The sequence below is a fragment of the Periplaneta americana genome, chromosome 13, assembly GCF_040183065.1.
Source record: "Periplaneta americana isolate PAMFEO1 chromosome 13, P.americana_PAMFEO1_priV1, whole genome shotgun sequence".
Lineage (NCBI taxonomy): Eukaryota > Metazoa > Arthropoda > Insecta > Blattodea > Blattidae > Periplaneta > Periplaneta americana.
In genome coordinates, this window is record NC_091129.1 from 121,091,650 (window position 1) to 121,105,944 (window position 14,295).

Consider the following 14,295-nt stretch of genomic DNA (forward strand, 5'->3'; position numbering starts at 1 on the left):
AGATGATACCATTCTCACTGTAATAAAACCTATACAAAATGTGTGTGTCAGTAGGAGTGGTGATAATGGTAAGTTACAGGAAAGGATGCTAAATCGGCACTTATGGTCTGTTCTTACATCTTACACATTGGCTGAAGTCACACCTCGCCAGTGCTTAGCAGTGTGAGTTTAGGTGGCGTGTATTATTAGAAGAGGATAGGGATACTTAATTAAGGAAAGAGTTCACCAAATATTATTTCTTCCTGCATGAGAGAAGAAAGCTTTATAATGGGTGACACAGGAAAAGGGAGAGGGACGATGTATAACAGATGGAAAATGTTAAATAAAGTTATACTTAAATCAGAATATGACCAATAAAGATAACAAAAGAAAGAACATTTATTTGTAATATACATAACTGTTAAATTGTATAAAATATACAAATTCAAGTTCTATAGCATCATACAATGTGGTGTAGTGTTTGAATGTGTTAGCCTCCATGTTACAAACAGAGAACACTACACCACGGACACAGCCTCAAATTGCTTATCAATCTTAATGTAAGAGTGATTATATAACAAAAGAAATATAGTTTTATTTGACTAGGAAAGTTCTGTAGCAGAATTGTAACAGACCACAGCATGCCTAGTGGCTCATGAGCGGTCTTGGCTACACGCTTCACACCTTGTTTTACTTGCTCTGTCTTTGCTCAGTAATTTTTTCCCTGCCTTCCAGATCTTGTTTTGTAATACAATTATATATAAATGACTTTCAGAGACGGAGGTTTATTGCCACTCTCACATAAGCCTGCCATCGGTCTCTATCCTGAGCAAGATTAATCCAAGTCCCTTTACGCCTTACCTTCCAGAAGCATTCTCTCTATATTTTTTTGTTTTAAGTGAATAAAATACAAATATTTTAAACTCAAAATATAATACAGTGAAACCTCTCATTTACAGACATCGAAGGGACATAACTGTCCGTATCTGAGAGGTGTCCTTTACTGGGAGGAAGGCTCCCCAATCTAACAGTAATTTTATAATATGCGTTATATATCCTTTCATGCTTTAAATGAAATGTATTACTGTAGTTTAATTCTAAATACAATCTACTGTACTACAGTAAATTCTTTGCAACTCTGAACTACAGTAGATAAGACCGAAAAAGAAAAAAAAAGTATTCTGCCATGCAATTTTATTCTAGGTGTCCAGTTATACAGTACTGTAATTTACAGTTTTCAATTTAACTTTTACGTTCAGGTGCCATGTCTCTCGAAACCGAATAACTGATTGAAGTGAAGAGAATAATCCTACTAACCCTTTCATGTGTCAAATACAATTTCACGATTGCTGAAACCTGGACCCATCAGACAGGTTAAATTTTATGACTTCGTTTATCCACCCACTTCCAGCTAACAAGGTTAGCCAGCTGGACTAGTGGTAGCCTACGAGACCCTTATTGTCTTCTTTCATGTTAAGAAATTTTTGTACAGTTCTCAAAACTAAATTTTCCATTTTTGTAACACATTAGGTCTTGAAATCCAAGTTCTGTCCACAGTCAGGAGGTAAAGCAAGCTTTAGGACTGTGAAACAGCTGTCCGTGTCCGTGTCTGAGACTGTCCGTAAACGAGAGTTAAATTTATCATTATTTCTATATTATTTCAGTTGGGACATAAAAATCTGTCCGTTTATGAGGAGTGTCCATATCTTGGGGGTGTCCGTAAGGAGAGGTTTCACTGTATATTGCAACCATTATTATCAAAGCCAAAGTATTATTACTTTTCATGAATTCTCATATGAAAATAATGGTTATACTAAAAGCCAGGCCTAGATGTTGATACAGCGTCGTAAAATAACCCAAAAAAAAAAAAAATAAAATAAAAAAAAAATAAAAGCCAGGTTATGAACCGACGAAACAGGAAGTAGTTGCATCGGCGAGAGGAAAGTGCGGGTTAGAGGGGTAGCCTGTGCAGTGATGACACGTTGAATGTGGGGGATGGAGGGGAGAACGAGAACAGAGCTTTTCATTGGACCTCGCGTGAAAATGTCGTCTGCTAACGAAAATCTGGCAACGGAATCACGAAGACAGTGTAGCCAGTTCATTTGCAGTACCACGTGCTTTACGAGTCGCATTTCGTACCAGCGTCATTAGCTCGTGCTTCCTTAAAAACAATAATTTTAATTACTAATATTGTGTATAGTGTTATCGAGAACTATATACAGTAGTTATTTTAAACATATCGGTGACAAACGCTGAACACGCTTTGAATCTCACCCCACTATGTGGCAACAGAGCTCAGAAAGAGACCAACAGAACGTTGCTTCTGGTTTAGTCGGTTCATAACCTGGCTTTTAGTATAACAGAAAAATTTCCTTTCCGAAAATGTACATTAAAAATAATTGTTTGGGTAAAAGGATTTGGTAAAATGGTTTGAACTGATGATGACCTGTCCAGCGTCAATGATGCATCGCTGCTAGTTAGGTGAGATCTGACAGTGATGGAAAGCTACGTAGAAAAGCACTCAGTAATCTTTTTTGGTAGGAATGGGACTTTGGAAATGTCCCACTAAAATTTCTTTGTAATATTTTTTTCCCCAGAAACAATCCGATTATCCATGTTGAATCTTTCGTACATTACTTTTAACACTTGAATATAAATAATTGGTTAAATGGTTTAAACATGTGTGGTTGAATCTGATGTTGAGTGAGGCTTTGATAGTTTTGATGTGCACTGACCTGTATTTGTGTACTAGTTGACTTGTAGAGTTGTCTTGATAATCCATGTTGAATCTTTCGTACACTACTTTTAACACTTGAATATAAATAATTGGTTAAACTCAACACACTAGAACAATAATATACAGACACACTAAAACACACCCTAATCAAATACTCAACACACAGATCAATTTCAGAACACACACACTATTTGACACAACTCTTCATCACACGAACGCACCCACACAACAGGCAGCGAAGTTGATCTGATGCCGAGACACAGAAGGCTCTGAGGATGGTGTGAAGTAGCACCGAAACAGCTGTAAGCCGCACATGCTTACATAATTAACACGAGTAAGATCGCCATTTAACCAATTATTCAATCCGACTAATTTCGTTCTGGCAAAAATTCGTAAATGAACACTCACATGTACGAATCTCCTTCAGACCAATAACAATGCTCTGCAAGACACTCACACTGCTTGCCACGACTTCAAGTAGCTGTTGACATGTGCCAGTACATGCACATCGTCAGTAACCATCCTCACCAGAGTGTAGTCCTCCTTCAGCAGGAACTTCATGAGGAGGTGGTTTACAGGAGATAGGTAGATACCCACGTGGACAATATCATCATCTACAAATTACAAGAACGTAATAATGTATAGTAAGACTCTTTTAACAAGCATATCCGCTCTTTAATGGAATATTTACCTTAAGAGTACATAAAGGTGAAATTTATTACTATTTTTCGTTTTTATCATTAAAAAATTGCTTAAGCTCTAAAATAGCCCTCCACCAATTCTCATGCCCACAGAGCTGTCCAATCACCTGTTAGAGTTAGGTGAAACTGCATGTGTTTACTTTCATCTATATAGTTCAAAACTTTTAAACTCATTTTTCTCGGCTTAAGATTTTTGTACATTTTCCTTTACTAATTGGCGGCCGGGTAGCTCAGTTGGTAGAGCAGCTGGCTACGGACTGGAAGGTCCGGGGTTCGATCCCAGGTGGTGACAGGATTTTTTCTCGTTGCCAAACTTTCAGAACTGCCCCGAGGTTCACTCAGCCTCCTATAAAATTGAATACCGGGTCTTTCCCGGGGGTAAAAGGCGGTCAGAGCGTGGTGCCGACCACACCACCTCATTCTAGTGCCGAGGTCATGGAAAGCATGGGGCTCTACCTCCATGGCCCCCAAATGCCTTCATGGCACGTTACGGGGATACCTTCACCTTTTACCTTTTCCTTTACTAATTACAAATGTTGTAGTAGATATATGATTTTTTTTGTGAATGTTCTTGAATGCGTGCTTAATATATTTACTATCAAAACTTTCCGTAGACATATTTTATTTTTATGTACATATTTTTAAATACTTGTCAATTTTTTTGGAAATTTTTATACTCGATTGCATTAAATATTTTGTCTTATTTTTTGAGTAAATAGAATGGAAATCATTGACAAGTTTTGTTTTGAGAATCTGACTGGTGTGTAGAAAAAATTTCAGACAACAATTTTGAAATTTGTGGGAAGAGCAGCAATTTTTCAAAGTGTCATTGAATTAAACAAATACTAGTGGCTTGTGCAGCAAATGCTGCAAACTAAGTTCATTAGACGTTCAAATAAACATTTTTCAGATTTATTTTCAATGAAGAATACCAGACATTCGGAAAGTTATTTGCTTCCATAATAATGAAAGATTCTCTCGAGCCAATACTGAAGAGAATCACGCATATAAATATCTACACCACACCACCATTAAATATATGAAAAAGACCCAACCCCACTTGATTAATAATTATAAAAATATTTGATTTTTAATAATATTATTATCTTACGTAAGTTTTATAGCTTTCAGTAACATATACTATATAGCCGCCACTCAGTAAAATATAGATATCAAAATCTAATTTAAGTTGTTCTCTACATCTACTTATATAACCCCAAAACGTTTCACTTTCATATCATCAATATAGCATTAATATGTATAATTAATGAAAAATAGTCACATCATGGCATTAACTACAATAATACTGAATTTCATTTCTAATGGTAATAATGTCATCGAACCACCTCAAGTTTTGTAGTTTTTAATATCCAATACACAGCTGTACCCAGAAGATTACACACCACAGAATCGAACCTGTAAATTATTTTTAGTAAGTTAAGTTTTTAATAACAAATTTAATTTGAGCTCTAAATATGTCAGCATTCTTCTTGCAGAGCATGGCCTTCGTGTAATATTGTTTACTGTAGTATGTGTTTTGTTTTATTCTGAAATGCAACACGGCAGACTTGATGCTCGCTTCTCCTTTACAAAAAAGCGAAGGGTATATCAAGTCGGCCGTGAATGCTAGTAGCTAGTTCTCAAAACTGACGACAAATGGATTTTGGAAAATAGGAAAATTATGTTAAAAAATTGACATTTCACTGAAAACTACTATTTTTCCGAAAAACTTTGAGTTCCAAGCTTCAAAATGAGGGGTCATTTATTAAAATCCGTCTAGCCGTTTTCCCGTAATTTCCATTACCAGTTCATACATTTCATAACCAAATTAGAGGAAACTTTGTACAGAGACTATTTATATGGAGTATGATAAATGTACAAATTTTCAGGTCTCTAGTTTGAACAGTATAGAAAACTGAAACTGCACCTCAGTCTATCCATAAAAAGTTGATCAAGATAAGAAGTGTATGTAGTACGGTAGAAATTCTTTATTTTGAAACTACTTGATTCAAAGTTGGCTCAGTTGGTAGAGCAACTGGCTATGGACTGGAAGGTGATGGGTTCAATCCCAGGTGGTGACAGGACTTTATTCGTTGACAAAACTTCCAGTACAGTCCTGGGATCCATTCCTGTCAAACTGAGTACTAGATGTTTCCCGGGAGCAAAAGGCAATCAAGCCACATCATTCTAAGAAGCATGGAGCTCTACCTCCAGGCCCCCCATGCGCTTTTATTGCGTGTAAAGAGGATACCTTTACCTTTAAGTAACGTAAAATTTGAATTATTCATTAATTTATATTTATAAAGAAAATGCTGATTTCAAATTTAAAAGATAATCCTTAATTCAAAACCAAAGTGAACTAAATTCGCATACAAGCTCTCTGTAGTGTGATTTCTCGTTACGAGAACAAAATGTTATACAACTCATTCTAGCTATAGGCTGTAGTAATTTCGAAACAGCAAGTGCTATCAAATGGTATATCTATCATATAAAAATACACTGGTCATTATGAGATTACAAGAGATGTACAAAGGATTCTCTGTTCATTCGAAGGTCCTAGAAGGTATCCCTTTGATGTGCTTCTTTAGGTGTCCCCACAAGAAAAAAATTCATACAACTCAGATCGAGAGAATGAGATGATCTGAAATCACTCCTTCACATCCAAACCACACCAATATAAATGTGTATGTGCGTGAGACAGACAGACAGACAGACAGACAGTAGAAAAACAGAGCTTTTACCTTTCAAATCTTGGATAATATACGGCCCCATTTCCTCGAAGAGTTTCTCCCTCACATCTTCCTTTCTCTGTTGCAGCACACAAACAGATGTGAACGCTACATTGTTAACAGTTTGGGATCTCTCCTCTAGCGAAGTCCACAGACTGGAAAACAAAGATCTTCTCCACGCGGTCGGGGAAGATATGAATTCGTCTACAAGTAAAATGTCAATTAGACATCTGTTAGTTGCAACAGGTCATAAGGCAATCTGGACATTCACTTAAATAATCCAGACTAGAAATATACAACACATAAAGGGAGTCCTACAGCTTGAGTAATTTACTTACCATGTACTGGTAATGGCTGAAAAAAATCTGGCAAATCCAACTTCAGAGGCTCCAAGGTGCATACGTAGCACACACTCCTGATACTGAAGTCAGCACTGAAAGACAATTAAAGTTATGAGCTATGAATTATGACACAAAATTTAAATTATGGAAACAATTTCTGCAGACTATTATTCAATTAATATTAGTATTTATTGCTACATACAATAAAAAATAAATAGGCTACATATTATAGATGTAGCGCACACCTGTTTGAGCAAGCTTGTGTTCAGGGACACAAAAATTTTATACTAAATGGAACATAACAGAAATTCAATGGAAGTACAAAACCAATACAATTATAACAAAACAGGGATAATTATGAAGATAAAAGTATCAAGTCTGAAACAGAATATACGCTGAAATGAATAAGTATATTGAAATTTGAAAAAATATACTGGAATTAAGAAGAAGAAGAAGAAGCAGACGAAGGAGAAGGGAAAAATAAAGAAAAAAAGGGAAAAGGGACATGAATACTAAATAATTCGCTTAATTTTATTTTTAACTTTATTAAAATCAAAACTATCTAGGTCAGGATTTATTATCAAAATGGAGTTGTATAACCTTGGGCCATAACTCTGGCTATGATTCAGTCCAGTGGCTGTGTAACATTTAGGATCAGCTAACGGACATGTCAAATTTCTTCTGATAGAATAAACATGTTGTTCTTCTTTATATTTTTGACGATCAATAAATATAATTTCGAAGAAGTAATATGGTACTATTTTATTTGACGCCACTTTCAACTGCACATTAATTTAGCATTGAAGTCAATATGAGCTACAAATGGATGATGAACTTGTTTTATGTGCCGTAAATCTATGATGCGGGATCCACAGCTTTACTACCTTCCTGCAGGAAGCTATGCTAAAGATTTTTATCACATTTTAAAATCCTAATGCCCTTAGCCAGGTTTCAACCCGTGAACCTCAAATCCAACAGCCAGCATGGTAACTATGTGAACACTGAGGACGAACAAAAATAAGAAAATGGCGATTACAAAGACTATGAGGATTACAGACCTCCAGGTAGAACATTTCCCATTAAACATCTTTCACTTGGTTGAATACTTATTCTGAGATTTGAACCCAGGTCTCCAACAGTTGAGCTAAGGGACCACTATTAATTCCATCTTCTTCTTCTGTTTCTACTAAGTTTGAGGCAACTGCCTGTTTTTCATACATGCTGAGAATTAGCCCTATCCCTATAATACTAAATTACAGCCAATTTTCTAAGCTTTTATGAAACACAGAATAATGCATTTCTTACCACATACACCTTTCGCTGTTCTCAATTTTAACACAGGAGTTTCCTCTTATACCAAAAAAAATAATGAAATAAAAAATTATAAACTGAATATTTATCTTTGTAATTTGTAGTGTTTGATTTGAAAACATTTCAATAAAATTATAAAAATCTGACATTAAAATTTAGAAATTACTGTTACAACATCTGATAAAAATTGTAGGTTCTTTCACATAGTAAGTAAATGCAGAGAAAATGGGTCATGATGTGAGGAAAATTTAGCTTTGCAAGAATAGAGCATTCTGAACCCCTTTAATTAAATATATTTATAACATTAAAAATGACCAGAGTACCAGTTCCAGAAAAAAGATGGCCCGCCTAATTTGACTAAGTTCCAGATACAATGCAATGTGCATGTGCAACAAAGAAGAGCACCTGTATACAGACTAAACAGTAAGTAATAGCATTAATTTCAGGAAGTTATTCTTTGAGATATTTCAAACAGAAAATGTTAATACAATTTTGCTACTTTTTGCTTCTTTTTCGAGATAAAAATTATTTTATATGAAACATTTCATTGTATGATAATAAATGATTGAAAGAATTTCAGTTTTGTCCTTCAAATGTGCAGAAATTTGATCTGAACAAATGAAACTTTTCGTTCTGAAAAGGAATTTTACAATGTTACATTTGTTTGAATCAAATTTCTTCACATTTAAAGGACAAAAATAAAATTTTTTCAGTAATTTATTATCATAATACAAAGCTCTCTTTAAACTGATTGATTATATTGGGAATTCAATCAATGGCTTTCCCAAAACATGCCATAAAATGTTTCATATAAGACAATTTTCTTCTCGAAAAGGAAGCAAAAACGAGCAAAATTGTATTAAACTTTTTTTGTTTGAAATATCTCAAAGAATAATCCCCTAAAATTAATGACATTACTTATGGTTAATCCTGTATATGCTACACTGCAGTGTACAGTCGTGCAAAACTTGTTGCCTAAATACAGGTGGACTCCCATAGAGACTTGGGCCATTTTTTTTTTCTGGAACTGTACATATCTAGAGATCAAATTCAATAAGGAAATTTTACAAAAAAGAGACGTGTTAATGACTTCCAACAACTTCTCTGAACAGATGCTGTGAGGAGCCATTACACGTCCAGAATGTTACATATATATTATGAGATTTAAACATACCACACTTGCACAACAGCTGGATATGGCTTGTACAGGAAGCACTCTATGTCTACGATGTGTGCTGGTTCTGAATCATCTGGGGAAACAGACTTCGAATAATGACCAATCATAATGGGTTCGATTCTTCCCCAGGATTCTGAAGCAGTGAAGAAAATAGCAAGGGCTGTAACAAATAAAAATATGTCTATTATTATCGTTATACTACATCAAATTGTAATATTATTTCCATGAACCTGGAGTCTAGAGCATACCTCATCAGTAAGATAGTTCTGGGGATAATAATAATAATAATAATAATAATAATAATAATAATAATAATAATCTTTATTGTCATTGAATGAAAAACTTCACTATAGACATTGTCAAATGTTACAATCTTACTGCAATACATTTCATAGATATACAAAATAAAAATTTAATTATAAAAACAATGTAGATATTTATCAAATTACATAATATAAAGTTAAAAGTACTATATTTACTAGATAAAAGACAGTATCAAGTACTAATTGTCATATGTTTAATAACTAATTAAGAATACTACAAACAGAGGCTAATAATAAACTTTAAAAACGCAACATAAGGTAGTGCAATTTGCTCTGTTCATTAATACATTGAAATTTAAATGTAAATTGATTTACCACTAGGTTTCATTTAAAATCTCATTATTAAAAAAAAATAAGAAACAACAACCATAACATTTAAAACTTTTAAAACTGCATTGTTTAAAAATGTATGTCAATTTCAAAGAACTCATTTATTGAGTAAAGTGGGTTTTTAATTAACCAACTGTACAATTTTGTTTTATAAATTTGAACAGGAAGAAGTTCAATGTTTATAGGGAGCTTATTAAATAATTTGATTCCAATCAATTTATAGTATTTTTTTTGTCACACTAAGTCTACAAAGTGGATAATCTAATAAATGCCTATTCCTCATTGTATGATTGTGTACCTCACTTCTCATATTAAAATCTTGCAAATGTTCTTTCATAAACACTAGAACATCATATATGTACATATTTATGACGGTCTGAATACCTGTCTGTATGAACAGAGGTCTACAGTGTGTTCTAATTTTTGAAGCTGTCAGTATTCTAATAACTTTCTTTTGAATTAATAAAATGTCTGTAATATCACTAGAATTTCCCCACAAAATAAGTCCATATCTGAATATACTTTGAAAAAAAGGCAAAGTATGCATTTCGAACATATTCAAAACTAACAATGTTCATCAATTTTTTTTAACAAATAGGTTACAGAAGATAACTTAATGCATACATACCTAATATGTGATTTCCAAGATAGATGTCTATCTATGAGGAAACCTAACAGTTTAATATCCTCTTGGTTACCCTCACTAATATCTTTTTTAGTAAATGTCAGCATTTGTGTTTTTTCATCATTGATAAAAAAACCATTTTTATGAAACCAAACTTTACACTGATGTAATGTGCTTTCTGTTTGTTCTGTAAGAATATCAAGTGACCTATTAACATTTAGGAAAGTTGTATCATCTGCATACAAAATAACTTTAGAATTACAGTTTACAAATTGTCCAACATCATTTAACATAACTATAAACAGTAAAGGACCCAAAATGGAGCCCTGAGGAACCCCCGCTAAAACGTGTGTTTATTCAGATTGTACACCATTAACAGAAACAATTTGAAATCTTTCTTCAAGATACGATTTAAACAGTTTAATTTCTTTTCCCTTCACACCATAGTACTCAAGTTTTGCCAACAGGATCTCTAATAAGCAAATCACTCTGTATAAAAAAAAAATACTGTGTGCGCAGTACTGTAGCTTGTTTACAATTTTGTTGTTAGTTTTCGTAGTATGAACAACTAATTGTGAAAGAAACCCTTTCAACATGTTCCATCATAAATTGTGTTTCACACTTACCTTGCAAAGTTTTCAGATTTGTGTCAAATTTAGACGTAGTATCCAGTCTTCCTTTTATAACAAGTGGCTTCTGAGACACAAACGATAAATGCCTTGTATGCAGCTTCAGTATGTCTGGGAAACAAAAATATCAATCTAATGAAATAGAGTGCTATTAAAATTCAGGGTGCGTATTATATGCGAGGAAAAATTGTAGGGGAAAAATCATAACTACCTGCATCTCAGGTGATAATCACAACAGGATTAAGGACATTAAAGTAATAATGAAAACAATCGATTGTACGACTTATGCAAATTTAATTATTACTTTTAGCTTGAAATATGTCGAGTAACTTGTATAATTGAATATTTGGGGTTCATTATAAAGCACTAATAACCAGTGGCGGTGCGTCAATAAGAGGACAAGAGCACGTGAACACCTTGTTTCCATGAATGCACGACTAGTTTTATTATTTGATACCGTATTGACGTAGTGGGGATGTATAATATCAGAATCGAGTATTTTAAACTTCCCGCATCTTGCATAAACTTCTTATGTAAACTTGGTACAAGCCGTGCTCTTTTCGAGATGGTTACAGGAATTTCACGCATGCGCGGGAGAAAATTGTCTTTAGCTGGCCGCTTATGACTTGTCAAGAGCACAAAGCGTTAAGTGAATATGATGAGTATCTCTCCTACAGATGTCAGGTGCATCGGTGTCTATCGTTCACGTGCTATATCTCGAGGAGGAAATTTAAAAGCCTGTAGATGTCAGCATCTGACTGTAGGAACGTTTACTTACGTGTACAGTGCTGCTACGAGAGTGTAGTTTGTGAATTACTATACTTCAGTGTCGGCATAATAGCATAGTTTGACTTTCAAACACGTGCTGGCTGACTGTGGTGGTGATATGAATTTAAGTATCTGTATGACAGTGTATAATATTTAAGAATAATATTTACTGGCATGTATTTATAGCAATCAATCTATGCGAATGAGATTACATTACTGGTATAGGCTATAGTGTATCAGTGTGTTGTGAATCAAAATATATTACTGAACACACGCGTTTGTAAATAACGGGACTGTGGTATGTATTCATTAACAAACGTAAACAATGAACTCTGTTCAATGAAATTTTGAACAGTAAAGAACTGGGTAAACTGGCTTATCAGGAAAAATTGGAAATAGAAAGACTGAGTTTCATTATTATTACTATTATTATTACTCTTATTATTATTATTATTATTATTATTATTATTATTATTATTATTATTATTATTATTATTATTATTATTATTATTATATGTCGTTTTGAATTTATATACGGTTTTTTTTCGATAGTGAAACATTGGAATCAAGACATTTCATATTAGACTAAACGTACAATTTCAAATTCTCTTCGATTTTGGAACCACAAAATTGTGAACACACATAATATTTTATCACGAGCCGCCACTGCTAATAACCACAGAACACAACTGAAGCAATAACATACAAGAGACAACAATCGACATTAACGCTGCTCATAGCACGTTAAAAGTTTTTAAACTGTTAAAAAGAACCAATCACAGTCCATTTTTTATTTTAAAAAGAACCAGTCATAATAAATTAACTCTTTGTTTTAAAAATTTAAACATGAGAAGTACATCCACCTTACGATTGTAACGTATTATTATTATTACCAGAGGCAGGAACTGAAAATGTGATGCATACACTATGAGGGGATTTTTTTTCCCCTACATATTACTGTCAAAAATTGGGATGCGTACAATATGCAATGGCGTGTATTACGCGAGTAAATACGGTATTTTTTAAATACACCAAAACAATGGACCAGTACATTGTTATGGTAGTGAGGCATGGACATTAAGGAAGAAAGACGAAAGAAGAATAACGGCTAATGAAATTAAATTTATGAGATATACAGCAGGATATACCAAATGGAATCTTAAACGTAATGAGGATGTAATGGAAGAATTACAATTAAAGCCTGTAATGCATCACATACAACATTATCAGAACAAATGGATGAATCTTCTGTATCGCATGCATACAAATAGTCATGTTACACTATCTTCCAAAGAGGAAGAGATCACTAGGTCGTCCAATGAAACGTTGTGTTGAAAACTCAAATGTGAGATCATAACAGGACATAGGACCTAACACTTGAAGGGAAGAAGAAGAGGAAGAAGATTAGTCCTTTATAGCTGTCACCTACTTGTGAACAAATCACTCATTTGAAAATAATTTATGAAAATTTCTTCTCTAATACAAATATGTTTACAAGTGCCTTTAAAGAACACATAGACAAATGTCGACTACAAAGGACAACAGAAATTCTTTGTAGTGCGAACAAATTCTGGCTGTATGCTTTGAGATTTAAATGTATCCAGAGGTGGATTTACCTACAGGTTAATAGAGAACCTATCCAACTTTGAGGTAGGGTAAGCACAATGTTATTGACTGAAAGTGTCATATAACACATGGTTCACAAGTGCAATATTAGCTGCTAATGGTGCACAGGAGTGGAGCTACAAGCATCCACAAATGACTAATTAAGCTCATCACTTGCGACAACTAGGCATGGTCTAACAGCATGTGTGTACTGAAAAACAAAACAAAATGCTGCTACATAAATTAGATTATTATGGAATTAAAGGTGTTGCACACCAATGGTTTCACTCATATCTCATAGATAGGAAACAGAAAGTTGAAATCAATACAACTATGAAATCTGCATCGACATGGGGAACTATTAATAATGGAATTCCTCAAGGATCAATATTAGGTCCTCTACTTTTTCTAGTGTTTATATGATCTTGTCCCCCCAATAAAACATGTAGGTCATCCCATATTATTTGCAGATGACACAAGTATAGCAATTAGGGCCTATAGCCAATAACTCCAACACATTCCAGTCTTCAACAGAGGAAATTCTCTTCAAAATATGTGACTGGTTCTCAGTCAATAAATTAGTATTAAATTGTAACAAAACTAACATAATTCAATTTAAATCCTGTCCAAATTCACCGTCGCAAATTTCTAGCGCAATAATTAACAATAGATCCCTATTAGAAACAACAACAACCAAATTTCTTGGCTTAAAAATCGATAATGTGTTAAATTGGAAAAATCATATTAAAGAAATTACCCCCAAACTAAATTCAGCTTGTTTTGCTATTAGATCTATGCAAAAGATAGTAAATATCAATACCTTAAAAACAATATACTTTGCATACTTCCACTCAGTAATGAGTTTTGGAATAATATTCTGGGGAAATTCCACAGATTGTAACAATATATTTCTACTACAAAAAAGAGTAATTAGAATAATAGTAGGTGACAAATCTAGGGAATTGTGTAGGACTATTTTCAAAAAACTACAAATAATGCCCATGGCTTGTCAGTATATCTTTTCATTAATAATCTTCCTC

The 14,295-nt window shown here is 33.7% G+C and overlaps 1 protein-coding gene across 3 annotated transcripts in view; it reads right to left on the minus strand.

Moving 5' to 3' along the window:
• Positions 1-345: 345 nt before the first annotated feature.
• The window catches only part of LOC138712325 (AP-5 complex subunit beta-1-like), a 34,729-nt gene continuing 20,779 nt past the window's right edge, over positions 346-14,295 (minus strand). For 2 of the 3 annotated variants that reach the window (XM_069843965.1, XM_069843966.1), the window contains exons 14-18: positions 10,880-10,993; positions 8,973-9,135; positions 6,485-6,579; positions 6,159-6,350; positions 346-3,330 (exon numbers count right to left, since the gene is read on the minus strand). In XM_069843965.1, coding sequence (XP_069700066.1) covers positions 3,170-3,330; positions 6,159-6,350; positions 6,485-6,579; positions 8,973-9,135; positions 10,880-10,993 — 725 coding nt within the window. In that variant the 3' untranslated portion in view covers positions 346-3,169. The remainder of the gene's footprint in view (positions 3,331-6,158; positions 6,351-6,484; positions 6,580-8,972; positions 9,136-10,879; positions 10,994-14,295) is intronic. The other variant, XM_069843967.1, reaches the window with a different exon arrangement.